At 36.9% G+C, this 17760-nt stretch overlaps 1 protein-coding gene across 2 annotated transcripts in view; it reads right to left on the bottom strand.

Moving 5' to 3' along the window:
* Nucleotides 1-725: 725 nt before the first annotated feature.
* The window catches only part of onecut3b (one cut homeobox 3b), a 107458-nt gene continuing 90423 nt past the window's right edge, over nt 726-17760 (bottom strand). Inside the window, exons 2-3 of one of the 2 annotated variants that reach the window (XR_015751834.1) lie at nt 2924-9764; nt 726-2838 (exon numbers count right to left, since the gene is read on the bottom strand). Coding sequence is in view for 1 of the 2 variants with exons in the window: in XM_043721159.2 (XP_043577094.1) it covers nt 9472-9764 (293 nt within the window). In the remaining variant the exon portion in view is untranslated. Of the gene's footprint in view, nt 9765-17760 lie in introns of both variants that reach the window. The other variant, XM_043721159.2, reaches the window with a different exon arrangement.

Consider the following 17760-nt stretch of genomic DNA (forward strand, 5'->3'; position numbering starts at 1 on the left):
GTGATAAGGTCTTGAATTCAAATCTCATTGCAGAATCTGAGTACATAATGTCAGCAGGAAGTTTAATGCAACAACCAAGGTTTTTTTTAGTATTTCTGTAATGTGCTTAAGGAAATGCTGCAATGTAAATGGTTCTGTGTTTCAGATGAGTTATTATGTCAAAGTCCATTCTGCCCAGATCTCATGTCACTAATCAGCAAAAGAGTGGTTCCCCCAGTGCCTTGTCTTATATCTTCCTGCAATCTTCAGCCATCTTTCTTATTGTGTCTGGGAGCTTGCTGTGCTCAAATAGATTGCCATTGACAAATACAATTATTTATTTGTAAAGCACTTTTGGAAGTCGTGAAGTCAAGTGACATGCTTTGTAAGTATGAGTTTTGTCTAGTTTCTTTTCTGTGAATCTAAAATAATGCTGTTTGAAATTATCGTGCACTGAGTGTTCCTGAAGTAGCACATGGAAGGTATAACATGGAAGGTGGTAAATTGAAGGCAAATTGCTACCACATTTCACACGAGAACATGCGGTTTACCAGCAGATAGTCTTCAGAAAATATAGGAAACAAATAATGTGGCATTCATTATAAATTGATAATTATAAGAATGCAATCTCACTACCAGGATTTACCAAGTTTTCAGTACACAATATTAAACAGAGAAAAAATTTTTGTAATGAGTTTGGCACAAGCCAAATTAATAATGCCAGATGTAGGACTCCATTATTAGTGAATGAATAGAAAATAATTTATTGAACATAAATGTCAAAATTTACAGCACAGTAATGACAATAAAGCATGAACAAATAGGTGATTTTTGACAAAATGCAAATAGAAAGACATAATTGTGTATCTGATGGAGAGTTTATGACAAGATTATAGTACCTAAACACCGGACTATATATCAAGAGTTAGGTAACTGTATAAAGTGCCGAACACTTACCCATTTCAATAGCTTAACAACACTGAACAGAGTGTCCACATTTATAATTGCATTTCACAGTAGATAAGACATATGAAATAGGTATGGTGACAAAGCTAAGCTATAAATAAAGAGATGCAGCCAAATTTCTAGAACCATGCGCTAAGATGGCATTTATATCTCTACACAAAAAACTGTTTAACATTTTGAAGTCCGTACCATAAAATTTTTACTTCGTTACATTTCTTGCCCAAAAATATGAAAAAGAAAGAGACGAAAGATTCAACCAAATAATATCACACCAATTCAATACGCTGGATGCCACATCATTTCTTTAATTTCCCTTGTAGAAGAGGATCATTATTCTCCAGAACAAGCTATTACAACATGAAAGCATTATACAACAGTGGCAGCCTCACAATATCATCTGTATCTTAGTTGCGACATAAGACTCTACAGATTTTATACATAGAAAATTTGTATTACCACAGTGTGGAAATTTTAATCTTTGGTTTCATTCACAATAAACATTTGCTGTTTATTGGTACTGTGTTAGGTAAATAATAACAATACTAAAATACCCTTATATTCAAAAATCCACTGGACTCCTAGACAGTTACAACAGATATAAATAAAGTCCTATAACACCAAATAGGGCAGCGTGTAAATTTTATGAAACTTGTATGTCCTCAGATTAAACGCTATGTAGAGTTTGTGGAAATGGGCCAGTCCATTTACATTCATAGAAGTAGCAGGTAATAACATACTGAAGTGTAACAGTTGAAGAACAGACAGCATCATAGATAAATTTACATCTAAAGCTGTCACTATTGATTAAAGCTTCAGATTTCTGTAAAATGTTTCAAATGTTTAAATGCATGAATTTCTTAGTATATTTTGATTTGTAATTGGTTGACAATTGTGCATTACATATTCTGCTTTAAGTGGACAAACTCTAGAGTGTTCTACTCACAAATCATATTTTAGTTTCTTATAAATTTGACTGAGTGAATTCTAAATACAGGAACCTAGTTAGTGAAGATTTGGGGCAGCAGTAACAAACTTCACAATAAATAATTTTGAGATAATTATTTATGTTCAATTGTACTTAACATGTTTGTAATGATTAAACGTGTTATATTGGTATGTGCAATGTATTTTGCTGCTATTTATTATGAATGCCTTCGCATTCAGTTCAGATAATTGCAAAATTGTATAGTTTAACAGAAAGAATATAAATGGCATTGCAATTTTTGGCTTACTAAAAAATGGGATTTTCAATTAAGTTTCAAAGAGTGGATATTTTCAGGCACACACTAGCAGAGAAGGTTGCTGGAATGATATTGTATATTATTCAGTAACTAGGCCCCTATATTAAGGTTTTGCACTATTTGACAACATTGCACATCAGTACCTCAGGAATGGGTATAGTTAAATACCTGTTGGATATTGTCCAATCTATTTTCATTCTCTCCTTTTAAATTCTAAGAACACAGCTTCCATCATGACACTTCCAATTTTACTTCTTGACTTTATTCAATTTTATAGAGGGATCCAATGACAGTATATACGAGAAATCCTACTGCATGTAAAACATAAGCTTACTGATCTCACTGAAACAATATATTTATATATGATTACAGAAAAAAAACTGAATGTGAATTGCATTAGGACGGGCAACAAGGAATGTTCCAAAGTTATTTTATTTTAAATAAAATGCTTGCAAGTAATCATTTCCTTCTTAAGCAAATCATATTGTTATATTTTTGACTTAACTGTTAAATCACTAAAAGTAAGAATCTCTTCAGGGGAAAAGAGTTTAAAGAGTGTTGTAGTATCAATGCTTCCAGACCAAAATTGCTTGAACTGTGGTAATAACTAAACGTAGGGGTAAGACAAATGGTGACCCTCTCTCAACTGGACCTTGGCGATGTGAGGCCCTGAGACTTTTAATATCTGAGTCTCACCTGCTTGGTGCCAGTCAGCTGCCTATGGGGAATGGGTGGACCTTGGCGATGTGAGGCCCTGAGACTTTTAATATCTGAGTCTCACCTGCTTGGTGCCAGTCAGCTGCCTATGGGGAATGGGTGGAAGCAACTGCTGTTGGGAGCAGACATTTGACTGGCAGAGCCCAAAAGAACAAGAGTAGACAACAAGATAAATCTCAAGGAAAGAGGCTTCAGGAGCATCTGATGTGAGGGAATGGTGGTGTGAGGCTAATACTGTGAGGGTGGGAAAGAGGGTGGAAGGAAACAGAGCATGGGAGACTAAACATTCTACTTTTTTAGGTGTTTCTGGTATCAATTTACTTCCATCTATATTTACCATGAAGACTTTCCCATTCAGGCCACAGTTCAAATTGCAGCTGGAAGCTCATTAACATCAGCAGCTCCAGGTCTGCATATTTGAGCAAACTTGTTGCTTGGTCAGAAGATCAAGTTAAAATTGATGAGGGCTAGATTGCTAGAGGATTTTAGTGAGTTATATGTACAGTCCACCTTCAGATGGGTAGGAAATGTTAAAATTGTCTCTTATATTTCTGGATATCATAAGAATTCATTGCTATGGATGGAATGATCAAAAGGCTAACTTAAGTCAAAAATCAAGCTTTAATATGCAAATAATTTAGGCAAAATGAGAAAAGCAGTGAGGCAAAACACTCAGTTCAAGATACTGTGATAGCACTGTATCACTACTATTGGTGAAATCATCAAATTACGACTTAGTTTTATTCCACCACTGAACATTTAATTCACAGAGGATTATTTGTCATTTGACCATAAAGCGATTTGAAGTTTCACTCAATAAGAAAACCAGGTAGCAGGATTAAGTATTCAGATGCTTTATTGTCAACCAATACAAAGTCTTAAAGAGACTGCTTATGTGAGACAACTGGACTCTTACTCTCAGCCAGTCATAACCCTTAAAAACAATAATTTTAATCTGACCTGTGCATAGAAACAAGACTAGCGTTTATTGGTTTACTTAAAACAGGTTTAGAACTGTCAAGTTCAAAATGGTCATTCTGTCTAATATATCTACGAAGCTGGGCTATCACAATTTTGCACCTTGAATAATTTCCAAAATCAATGTCTATTCTAACTACAGGTCCTACGATCTCTGTCAATTGAAATGAGATTTGGTTTTTCAGTTTAGAATGTGCTGACCTGAACATTGTTAATCACTAATAATAATGAAAATGGTTGCTTAATGATGGATTATTTCATGTGGGACACAACTTGACATCAATATTTCTCCATGATCCCCCTGCTCCCACTACCAATGCAAAGCTATCTGAAACATTTGGAAATTAATTCCACTTTCCTGTAGTGACTGACATTTAATATCTAATGCAATACATTAGTGATCTGTAACCATTTTTTTATAACTGGAATGCAGAGAAAAGTTTTAGCTCCCAGTTGCTCAGACATTTCAAGTTACAAATATCACAATGGGTTCAGCTGTTTGTCTTTACATTCTCATAGATGTATACTAGACCACCATGTGGGAGTTTCATGTTACCAACACACAAGCACATGTTCGCTAAACCAGGATCTTTTCGAAATTACAATGCTGCATCTATGATACTCAAGACGAAATAACAATAGATAGGTGTATTGAATCCCTATACACATGAAGTTGTCTTAGGAGGCAGATAATTGTTTCACATTGTGTTATGGACATAACATTATAGATCTTGGGCATAGTTAATTCACTATCTTCACTATAGAGTAATCTGTTCATTAGCATGAGATTTTCATTTACCTTTATCCAACAATCATTCCACACACAATTTATTAACTAGAAGCAGAATTACTGAACTCAAATAAAAAAATTCAATACCAGAAGGCAAACTAATATACATAGATGCTACTAGCAGTGAGTTTTTCCAGTTGTTTTATGTATGGAGCTAGTGTGGAATTAGAACTTGAGACAGTCGCATTGACCAAACACTTGGATCAATGTGACTATTTTCCACTTACATTAATATGATCTGCGCAAACTCCAATTGACACTATCAAACTCCAGCTGGCTCATTTTAGTAAATAGGACAGGGAAATAAATAATATTCATTTCAACTAAGTGCCTCCCATTTCCAGTGTTTATCTTGCCATTGTTCCTATTCTTGATTGACGGTGGCACTTAATTTATTTCCTTTCATTTCTATTTCATAGAGGCAGTAAGCTTTAAAGAGTTTTAATACTTGAAACAAAATCAGAACACTTGAGTCTTAGGAAATATTGCAATTCCATTTTCCCTTTTCCTGTAGCTGTCTTAACCTGCTGAACAATGAAGACATTTGCTGAATATTACACTTTAGAAAGTCTGTCTCCTGGACATGATAACATAAAAAGATGTAAAATCTTTGTGTATTAGCTTGACAAAATCAGAATGCCAGCTCCAGTTATGAACTAAAATTGTGATTGTTTTTTAACATACAAGCTTGACATGGAGAAATTGGTAGTCTGAAAACACTTTTACAATGTCTATGTTGATTGTCTCTTTAGTAACACAAAAGACACTTGGTTCAATGTATATCTCCATGAGATAAAAAGCAACTACTTTGAAAAATTTGACTAAAAGGGATTTTTATTTAATGTTTTGTCTAGACTGTATTGTCAAGATCACTATTTGTTCAAGCTTTTTTTTCTTTTTTTTAAGTTTTAACACGGAATCATGGACATTTTTTTCTCACTTGCTATTCTCCTATCTGCACTATACAGCTGGCCCTGCGCAGTTATAAGAATAACCAGGTTTGGGTTATCTCTTTACATTTGACCATAGGCACAGCCAACACCACCTGCAGTTAATGCACAAACTCAGCACCTCAGCTTTTCAAATCAGGTCAGAGTGTCATCACAACACAATATATACAAAATTCTTCCACAATATGCAACAAATAACAGTTTCCATGCATAACTCCTATTCAAAATGAAATTTGGTATTAAAATCAATCATTTTCCAATACTAACCATACATTAGCTCTATAAAGAGTACATATTCATGCATAAATCATAATTTTAGTTTATCTGTTTTTTTTAGTTATAGCTGAACACATAACACTTATAAATACTGTATTAAGACATGACTCGGAAAGAAACACATCTGAACATAAAATTACCTCAAAGGACTGTAAAAGTATGAAAAGTGTAAACTCCGGGGTCCTTTATCAACCAGCATCAGCTTTCTAATTCATTGCCATAACATTCATATGTCTTCCATGAACGCATCAAAGTATACATGCCACCTTCTGCAAAATTATAATTTAACAGTATAAAGCTTCAAGTCACAATTTCCAAAACTAGCTAGTATTTATCACATAAACTATACATTAATAGTTGAGGTATTTCTGAGAAATTGTCATAAGCTTGCACGGTCTGTGTCACAGGCCCACCCGCAACAATGGGAACTTTGGTATATTCTTAAAACAGTTCGTTATTTGTAAAGCCAATCACATACTACCAGAATGTTAGTGCACACGTTCTGTGTCAGAGTTGAAATGAAGATGAGTGATAATGAGTTTGGGTTAATGAGAAAGTTCACCTTGCATGAATGGTCAATTCTTCCTTGAATCGTATGTTGACTAAAAATGATTGTACTTGCTTTTCAGTCTGTTTATTTATTTGAGGATTGTCATTGAACTATTAGCATTACAGTATAGAAAGTAATCTGTCATGTTATTAAATAAATATAAAATATAGATAGAACATTCAATAGAACATGAAGATTTTTCACAATGAGGAAACATTAATAACTCAGAATTGATTTAGGCCATGAGTGCATTATTAAGTCCGCCTTAGGTTAGGACACATTACAGGCTGAGACATTGTATGACGTAGTTATATTCAATGCAATATAATATGCTGGAGATTTCTTTCTACTTTTCCAGACTTTGATAGTTCAGATTATTTTGGACAGGGTGATTCTCTCTGCGGTTAGGATGGTGTATCCCTTTGCATTGAAGTGTTTGACAGGAATCTATAATGTGATGAGCAGCTCTTCAGCAATGGCTCATCAGAACATAATCCTTGCTGAGACTAAATTCATTTGTTTATTGTTTTATTTTCATACATGCAATATAGAAAGTATGTTTAGTCCCAAAATGACCTAGGCATTGTTATGGTTGGACAGAGTAAGATACAAAATATAGCTACATATCATTTGAATTTCACACATTGAAATATATAACCTAAGTAACAGCATTCAGTTTTGCAGGAATATACAGAAGAGAATAGCAACAAGGAATGGTTCAATGGGTAGAGAAAGATAGTGCTTTGTTCTCCAGTTTGTTTTCATCCAGGAGATAGATTCACTTTACTGACCTCCTCTACAAATGCCCAATGCTTATGGATTTCAGTGGGATTTCTCAGAAAAAAAGTATTTATGTAACTCTTAGCTTAATTTGAATTTTTGATTATTTACATAATTTACATGATCCTAATCCCTAAGAAATGTTTGGTTCCATATGCTCCCTTTTGCTTATAGACTCCATGAATCATAGTCACAATCAAGGATGTAAGATATACGGGGAGGGTATCTCTGTGTTTCCCAATTCTTTTAAGACCTAGGTATGTTCCTCTCTCTTTCTCCACATTCCAAATCCCAGAATTGCCCTTGATGTCATCTCCTATATATACAGGGTTAAGCTTCTGCTATGAATGTATAATTTAAAGCATAATGTTTAATAATGTAGATGAGTAAAATTCATAAATTAAATAAATACATAAATACACATATAAAACAAAACGTTCACACTTTGCCTTTTGCAATTATGCAAGAATCAATTACATTTTGAATAGATTGCCATTTAAGAATCTTCCCAGACTCAGAAGTTTCTGTTTTGTTTTTTATAAAAAGCAAAACATGTGCACTAATATCATCATCAGGGACTATAACTATTATTTAGGCAATCAATGCATTTGTCTGGGGCAGATTTTGGCAACATGACATCCCCGCCTGTTAGATTAAATTCAAGGGCACTTCTGCCCACTCTACTCAGTTGTCTCAGTAAGATTCGTTGTGCCCCGGTTACTCCACAACGTAGGTAGGATGGTGAAAGGCTGAGCAGAAAACTCTGCTTCTAAAACTGAGGTTTACACAAGTTTCAAAGCACAGAGGTCTACAAATAGTCATCGCTTTGGTTCAAGCAAGGCACTCGTCTTGTGGTCACTCTCTACTAGTAGTCTCCTGCATCACTTTAAAAGGTTTAAGGAATTTTGTTATCAGAATGTGTTTGCGATTTGGAGGACTGAGAGGTTGAGTGCGGGAGGAGTTACAAAACGCAGATCGTGCAAGGAAATCTTTGGTATCAGACGTGATTTTAAAATCACAATTGAAATTCAGTGAGGTAGCCTTTTTGGTTCTCACTATAAATGTCTCTACAAAGTTCACAACGGGAAGCCTTTTTGCTTCCCACTTAATACTACTAGATTTGGTTAAAGAATCAAGCTTTACCACATCACAACAAGACAGAAACAACATTAGAGGAGTTTTAGCGAAATACCGATCAGACATTCCATCTGTGCCTCTTCAATAGTACCTTAATATTCATTTTTAACAATGTACTATTCATCATAATGTTATTACTCTTACATACCAAAAGCTTGGTTATTTTTGGTTCTTTTCTTTTGTGAATCTGGTAAGTTGTTTTTTTTCTCAGTACACTAGTGTCTAATTTCGTCTTCATCAACAAGGTGCCTAACTCCCACAGCAAAGCGAATCAGTTCATTGAAAAAGAACCTTTATCATTAGATGGTACTCTACCCGCATTTTTTTTTTAAAAATTCAGTATCCAGTGATGTTATGCCTCATGAAGTAGCATGAGACATTTAAAAAAGATTTTGTTTTTCGTGGAAAATTCTCTGTTTTTGGTATTGTATATGGCACAAGTCATCTTGTAGGTATTGCAACAACAAGTCATGTCGTACCATCACATGTGATTATCATTAAGGCAGCTGTTGCTATTGGCACAAGTTTTCCTCTCTATCACTTCGTTTCTGCAACTAGCCATTGAGTGACAAATCATTTTCGATCTTTATCTTTTTTGGGGGGCGGGGTTGAGGGGGGAGGGGGAAGGGAGTTGGGAAAGAGTTGTTTTGGGATTCCAATCCTTGTTGGAAAAGTTTGTGTCTTTTATCTTCTTTGGTAACAGAGACATTTCGGAAATAAATTCCATCCAGACTTAAATATCAACAAACACTTTTTTTTAATATATTTAGTCTATGACTAGGTCATTTCCTCATACAGGCTATTCTACAATGACCTTTATAGTGCGAGAGTTTGTCATGAAAATTACCCGAATATGTACTTTTTATGTGCTTCCAGACCCGCATCAACAGCCAGCGACACAGTGCAACTTATCTCCCGACCAGCTCCTTTATAACCCTGCCGTGGAGCAAGGTGTACACGTGTCTCCGATTTGATTTTCTTTGGAATTTATTTATTTCTAAAAATCGTGTTTTTATTTGGTTTAAAGCCTTTTTTTTATGTTTTGGTTTTTGTCTTAATTCCAGAGTGTAGTAGCAGGCACGCTTGCTTGCCCACAATCCCCCTCTGTCACGCTTTGGTAAAAGTGCTTGCAGCTGACGCTGGTGGCCCAGTGGTGGTAGATGGCTCATCCACCCATCTGTCCATGCTTCGTCTGCGGGCGTTCATGAAGAAGTTGCTGACTGTGTTGAGCTCCAGCCCCAGCTGCTGCGAAATGGTGACCTGCATTTCTTTGGATGGCCGTTTGTTTTCCTTGAATATGGCAATCAGTGTGCGGCGCTGAAGATCAGTGAAGACAAGGCGCTGCTTTTTGGGAGTGGTGGCTCGGTCTCGGCTTTGTTCTTGCTCTTTACGCTTGCAAGCTAAAGGAGAGGAGAAAGAAAAAAAAAAGAGAAAAGCAAAAAGAAATTAAAATAAAGTAACGATAATATAGCCGTGTGTTGAGGCTATGGAAATTAGTCCTGTGGGATAGAGCAATTCCTTATTTAAAGCTGTGGCTCCCTTCCTGAAAATCATAGCTAGAAGTGCAACAGTTTTAAGTGAAGCATGGTCTCCATTCGTAATCAATGTTAAACCAAGACTTAGGCTCCCGTAGACCATTTTGTTTGCAAGGAGAAACAGTATGAGTTCAATACTTGTGCAGTATTATCTATTTCTAGTTGCAAAATAAAATTATCACTAAATACGGTAAAGGGAATAGGTCTGGGTGGGTGGCGGGTCAGTGTGGACTTGTTGGGCTGAAGGGCCTAATTCTACACTGTAAGTAATCTAATCTAATCTAAAGAAGGCTGCAGTTAGGTATTTCTAGATCCTTTTCAGCAGAAAATAAATTTAAAATCTCATTAAGCTGAAATGGTGTACTGCTTTCCTCAATACCTACATTAATAAAAAGAACCTTTAAAATAAATTAAAATATACAAGAAATAAAAATGTGATTATGATGTATTTTAAACCAACAAATTTAGAAATGTTATTGCACACTGCTGGAGTGGGTGTGACTTTAGGTTTCCTTGCTCAGAGGTTGGAACACTACCACTGTGCCACAAGAGTCCAGTTCTAAATATAATTGTGATAAATGTTAGAACTAAACTTCCTTGTTAAAGTTTTAATTGACCAGCCCCCATCTAGTGATAGAGGTTGGTCAGTGCAGGCAGAAGTATCTGTACCAACCAATTTTTGACACTAGGTGGAATCCAGAAATTCAGTGCAAGTTTAGAATGGCAGCCAGGACAGAAATGGACCCTTAGCACTTTAAAAGAAATGCCAGGGAATGGGGATGGGTTCTGGGTGGATTTGAAACGGAAGTGACGACAAGGTGGATACAGGAGGAAGGTTAGAAGGACTGAATGGAGGGTGGAAGCATGGAGAAATGGTCTTGAAAGCAGGCAGGCCTCAGAACAGGAAGTCCGGCAAACAATCTTAAACGCACAACATTAAATAAAAATATTGTCAGTATTATAGTAACAACGTGAAAACAAAACAATGTGAAATGAATCAAGTTTAAGCAGTGACTTAGTCCAACTGGAGCTGACTAATTGAGAGAATTTTCTACACAGCAAGATCACTTCTTACCAATTGTTATTAATGGAAAGCCCTTTGCAATAAAAACAAAGGTGAAAGTCCCGATTATTTATGTAACTGTGGATAGCAATCTGTGGTGACTACACACATGCAATTAAACACATTCATCCAGAAGTTACTTTCCAAAAGGCTGAGTTTCTACAAAAGTTATCTGAATAAAGCATCTCACTGTCTAAATATTTTTAAAGCAAAAATGTGTTTTATTTTCAAAAATACTTGATGTACACACATACTAAAGCAGTTCTGTATAGTTTTTAAATAAAAAAGAACAAACATTGGAATCTGATATTCCCTGCAGTTGCAAAATATCAAAGGCATTTCTTACTCATGCGGGACACTATTTACGTAAATTGGGCTAAAGAGAGGGTGTGATAACTGAGTGCACCCTCGTATGTTGGCAGAAATACTTTAGACAGTGGTCTTTCCCCACTGCACCTTGATGACAGCTGCCGCAAGTTTTCGTGTATCCCTCAACATTCGGTCAAGAACAACTCTTTGCAGTGTAAGATCAACAAGTTCCAGGCAAACCAAAGAGCGTCTTAATGGTCTTCCAGACACAGTTGATGTTTGTCTCAGAGTGCATCCCAGAGGACCGACTGTAGAACATGGACTCCTGGGTCATGGAGCTGCTCAGAATGAACCTCAACATAAGCCTCTCTGTCCAGATCTTCTTTGCACAGGCACATTCCAGAAGGAGATGTGTGACCGTCTCCCTCACTTCTCTGCCACCCACAACAACTTTGAGGGCAGCTTGTAGTGGTGGAGACAGTCCATTCAAATATATTGAGCTAAAAGAAGTTGCTTTGCATGCCTCCTAAAAAGGTTGAGGCTATCTAGTCTCACACTCCTTTAATAATGCACTTAGTTTTAACTGCTGCAAAAGAACCTCTCCAGCACTGAAAATGAACTTATGTAAGTGTGACATCTTAGTCCTTTGGATTTCAGTTGTTGAAGGTTTACAAAACGTTTTTTTCACTTTGCTTTCTTTTCTGTGTCTTGCTCTTTCTTCATTTTGCTTTGTGTATCTGATTTGATGTTGACTTCAATATTCCAACTTACACTTGCTGGTTCAGACTTTGAACTGCATTATAAGTATTCTTCAATTTTAATAGCTAAGAGGTTGATTCCCCTTTATACTGGTCCCCCAAAGAAGCTGCTGTGTATTTTGCATGTTTTGGCTGACAGGAACTTACCTTACAAAGGACCACAGAATTTCCATGGGCATGTGCAAATCTACCAAATATTGCACCATTGGTTCACTCAGCAATATCTGATGGATTACATTAAAGCAATATCTGATGAATTATATTAATGGATTGATAAGGGTTATGGTACAGGTTGGACAAACATATTTTTTTTTTAGACCATCACAATAGTTCCAGAGCTTGGATCACGATCAATTCCTCAACAATGTGTATCAAGTGTCATGAAGAAAAGCACTACGACATTATAGATCTTTGCAAAAGAAACTAAATTTGTCTCTAACCGGACACAAAGACATGCTGAGGTTCATAAGACTTGAGATATCAGGAACTTGCAAACAGAAATGAAGTGTGAAAATTCAACCTTTGCAGAAGATAACAGACAAGACGAAGAATGTCAAAGGAATTCATCACAATTGACTCATTGGGTTTGCTGAACATTTGAATATAACCACCATCTTGTACTTTGAATTCTATGTGAAAACGTGGCTAAGAACAGCCAAATGTACAGAACTCCAAGAAGGTCTGAAGAACAAAAGCCTTTGACTGAGAGAGGGCAAAGTGAAAGAGTACATGTTCTGTTGAAGGAAATTCAGATGATGTATAAGGGTCAAACCTAAGAACTAATGAAGAACAGGAACTGCTGCCTCCCAAAATTGTCTACCTACATCAGAAAAAAACAACTTCTCAACTGCAGGTGCCATTGCTGGATCTAACTTTGTGTTAATCCCTTCACACTATCAAGTCAGGTGGTGGTCCTGGCTTTCCACCATCTTGCTCATATTTGAACTGTTCATGGGGTTATGTTCTTAGTCATATATTGAATGACTGTGCAGTGAAACTAGCTGGAAGTTTTACTGTACATTGTGATTTGCATTTTGCCCAGCTGGAGAAAGTCTGTGTATAGGTGCTTACCTATGTATAAGAGAGTTGGAAATGCACCATGGGTGGCAACACAAAATCAGCTGTATAGCATTGTTCTTCAAGTATACAGAGTACCTGATATCAGAATTCCACTGCTATTGATGGATTTAAATGTCCATCTCTACAGACGACAAGGCCACCTTTTATGCACCATTATCTAAGATGAATTGCTAACCCTGGGACTCACATCCTTGATAATTATTTCATAATGTTTGTAGAGGAGGGAGGCAGCAATAACTTTCTCTTGCTCTTAAAAACAAACAATACTCAGTTTATAAAGTGTTCACGAAATCCATGTGAAACCTACACTCCGGGAGATGGATTTCTGTAAAGGATCTCATTCTGCCCAGCTTTGTTGGTGATAACTATTCTCAAGCTGTATACTTGTTTTTCTGTCAATAATTTTTAAAGTAACTTTATATGTGTAGACGTAAAAATATAACTGCAAACTAAAGCAAAATAAAGTCTAGAAGTGCAAAAAAACTGAGGAGAATTGGAAATTGAATAACAAATATGTTAAAACAACATGTAATTGATTTGTAGATATTACAGTATACATTACTTGTAAGTGTATCTGCAGCAATTTCAACTTTATTTTTGTCAAAGGACTAGGTTCCATGGAGAGATTGAGAAAAAGGACTGTTTCTTCAAACTGAATAGTACCCATTCTTAATTTGCACATCCAATACAGTCAATTAGACCAAAGTTACAAAGAATGGATTTGGACAAACACTTCATATAGTAATACATTTCTATTTTGTTAATAAATATTTACAATTAAAAATATCCAATTAATAAGTTATAAATCCTGCTGTCGCATACGGGTGCAGTCTGGGAATGCTTTAGTATTAGTAATTATATCTCCTGACGCTGTTTCACAATCTGACTTCATTAACAACCATGTTACCAGCAGAGAACCAGTAAATTTATATGTGAGAAAGCTGCAAGTAAAAGACCTCCTCAGACCACATCCATTTATAACAGCTCCAATTCTGCATCACCACAACTGTCTGGATTCCATTAGAATTTCAGTTTTGGTATTCATATTTTAAAGGTCATCAGAATAAAGATGTTAGTTAAAAGTGCACTAGAACTAATGTTAGCTGTAAGGGAAATGATGGGTGAGGAATAAGGAGATTAATAGCTCTCACACAATGTATTAAAATAAAGCTATGAACAAGGATAGCAAAGAGCGCAGATAAAAGATAAAGGATGGAATTTTGTGTGGGTACCAGGGAGCCTAGCATCTGTAATTAATTCCCATGGCACCCATGCCAACCTGATCACTAATAGAATAAAATTCCTAATTGGTGGAAGGAATCCTATTTCCTGGGACTCCTGGCTTCACCAGGGACATTTAGTCGCTGCACTTCCTACTGTGGGTTGGATATCTTCCCCCTCCCCACACTGAGAGAGTGTTGAACCAACGGCTAATAGCTTTGCAGTACTGGCACTGGTGGTGTTGCATTGAGTACTATAGAGAGGATTGAGAGATTGATCCTCCTAAATCAAGTAAATGAAGTGGTGTGGGGTTTTGAGGAACCCCTCATCCAACGAAGTGGCATCCCTTGATGAAGGGAGGAGGGAAGGTGGTGGAATGTCCAGTTAGCAGCATCCTCTAACCTTGTATCCACCAAAAGAGTCAGCAAATAGCAAATTTGCTTGACTGTGTAATTCAGAAATGACTGCATCAGCCACCTGATGTGTGTGTGTGTGTGTGTGAGTGTGTGTGGTGGGGGGGAGGGGGGCAAGATATCCCATCGGTACACTAGAAATGCTCTTTTGAGCAACCTTGAGCCACCCAAGTTGATAGGGTTGTTAAGAAGGTGTATGGTGTGTTGGCTTTCATTAGCAGGGGGTTTGAGTTTAAGTGCCCTGAGGTTAGGCTGCAGCTCTCCAGAGCCCTGGTTGACCGCAGATGGAATACTGTCTTTCAGTTCTGGTTGCCTCATTATAGGGTGGATGTGGAAGCTTTAGAGACAGTGCAGAGGAGATTTTTTAACCAGGATGCTGCCTGGACTGGAGGGCATGTCTTATGAAGAAAGGTTGAGGGAGTTAGGGCTTTTCTCGCTGGAGCAGAGGAGGGTGAGTGGCGATTTGATACAGGTGTACAAGATGTTGAGAGGCATAGATAGAGTGGATAGTCAGAGACTTTTTCCCAGAGTGAAAATGGCTATCACAAGAGGACATAATTTAAAGGTAATTGGAAGAAAGTTTAGGGGAAATGTTCTTTACACAGAGAGTGGTGGGTACGTGGAATGCACTGCCAGTGGTGGTAGTAGAGTCAGGTACATTAGGGACATTTAAGCAATTTTTGGATAGACACATGGATAATAGTACAATGAGGAGTATGCAGGCTAGTCTGATCTTAGAGTAGGATAAAAGACCGGCACAACATCGAGAGCTGAAGGGCCTGTACTTTGCTGTACTGTTCTATGTTCTATGTTTCCTCTTCCCTCCCTTGTAAATACTGGGCCATTCGTTGTTCAAATGATCTTCAGGACACAAACTAGGAACTGAGGTATACTTTATTCAAAAGATGAATTCAAATGAGTTCATGAACACAATTATCATAGAATTATAGAATATCACCTGACTGAAATTTTGGACAATTGATCTCAACTTCTGTATCACTACAACTGATTATGATATTCTCAGTTCGGTTAGAAGTTCCCAACATATCACAGTCATTAACACTGAGACACAACTAATTGTACTGAGACAATGTAACTGGAATTATGGTGAGTGATGCTGTTGTTTGACCATTGAACACAGTCAGATCAAATTCCTATTGTAGCAGAACTATTAGTGTCCTTTTATTAAGCAGACCAATATAGTTTGGCATGACAATGATTGCGTCATGGTAACCTCTAGCTGAGTTCCCTAAAATGTAGCTGGAGGCCTGTTTAATAACCACACTCATTAACAAGTCCATTATCATCTACAAACACTGCTTAGTACACATTGTGTTATGTATTGCCTGTCTCAAATTCTCTCCTGGACCGTACTCTTAAGACCATAAGAAATAGGAACAGGAATAGGCCACTCAGACTTCCAAGGTAAAAACAATGACTGCAGATGACTGATGAAGGGCTTTTGCCCGAAACGTCGATTTTGCTGAAGCTCCTCGGATGCTGCCTGAACTGCTGTGCTCTTCCAGCACCAATGATCCACTCAGACTTCCAAGCCTACTCTGCCTTTTAATAGGCTCATGGCTGATCTAAAACCCCTCACATACACATTCCTGCCCTTTTCCCATAACCTTTGTTCCCCTACTGATCAAGAATGTATCTATCTCAGCCTTAAATATACACAAGAACTTCCCCCACAGCTCTCTATGGCAAGGAATTCTAAAGGCTCACACCTTCTGAGAAGAAATTCCTTCTAATCTCAGATTTATACTGGTGCTTCTTAATTCTGTGATTATGACCTCTGGTCCAAGACTCTTTCATGAGGGAAAATATCATCTCAGTATTTATTGTGGCAAGGCCCTTAAGAATCCTATATGTTTCAATGAGATCACCTCTCATTTTTCTAAATTCCAATGAGTTCCAATCTGTTTAAACTTTGCTGATAGCACAATCCCTCCATACTCAGGTATCATCTCTGTGAACATTCTGTGAACTGCCTTCAATGAAATAAGCCTTTTTCTTAAATAAAGGAACCAAAACTACTCACAGTACACCAGCATCTTGTACAGTCATAGTAAGACGTCCCTCCTCTTATACTTCAATCACATGGATAATAGTACAATGAAGAGTATGCAGGCTAGTCTGATCTTAGAGTAGGATAAAAGACCGGCACAACATACTCTTATACTTGAAATAAGAGTCCACAGTGCATTAGCCTTCCTGACTGCCTGCTTCATCTGTGTGCTAGCTTCCTGCAGTTTTTCTCAATTTAAATAATACCGTTCTTTTATTCTCCCTTCAAAAGTGAACAGCTTTACATTTTTCTACATGATATACCAACATTTTGCCCAATAAATTAATTTATCAATGTCTCTTTGTAAACTATCTGTAACCCTCTTGCAACCTGCCTTTCCACCTGTTTTTGTGTCATCTGCAAATTTGGCTAAAGTCCATTGGCTTCCTTCCTCTAAGTTACTGATATATGTTATAAACAGTTGCAGATCCAGCACTGATTCCTGCAGAACCTCACCAGTCACAGGTCGCCAACCTGAAAATGAACCCCTTATCTCCACTCACTGTATCCTGACCATTAGCCAATTCTCTATTCACACCAATATACTATCTCCAATATTATGTGGTTTTATGATTTAATCTTTAATGTGGTACCTTGCTGAATAAATTCTGCAAGCCCAAGTGCTATTTGCTAGTTTCCCCTCTATCCAGTCTGGTTGAGACTTTCTCCAAAATTCTAATAAATTAGTCAGATGCAACTTCTCTTTCATGAAGCCATACTGACTCAGTTTGATTACATTATGGATTTTGAAAATGTTCTGCTATTATTTCCTGAATAATTAATTCCAATACTTTTCCAATAATAGATGTTGGGCTAATTAGCTTACAGTTATGCACTTTTTGCCTCCTGACATTTGTTGTCCCATTGGCAGTTTTCTAATCCTCTGGTACTGCTCCAGAATCTAAGAAATTTTGGAAAATTGCAATCAATGTACCGGCTGTGTCTG

This window comes from Chiloscyllium plagiosum, unplaced genomic scaffold (assembly GCF_037043375.1).
Source record: "Chiloscyllium plagiosum isolate Xiang-an unplaced genomic scaffold, Cpla_swu_hap1 HiC_scaffold_28, whole genome shotgun sequence".
Classification (NCBI taxonomy): domain Eukaryota; kingdom Metazoa; phylum Chordata; class Chondrichthyes; order Orectolobiformes; family Hemiscylliidae; genus Chiloscyllium; species Chiloscyllium plagiosum.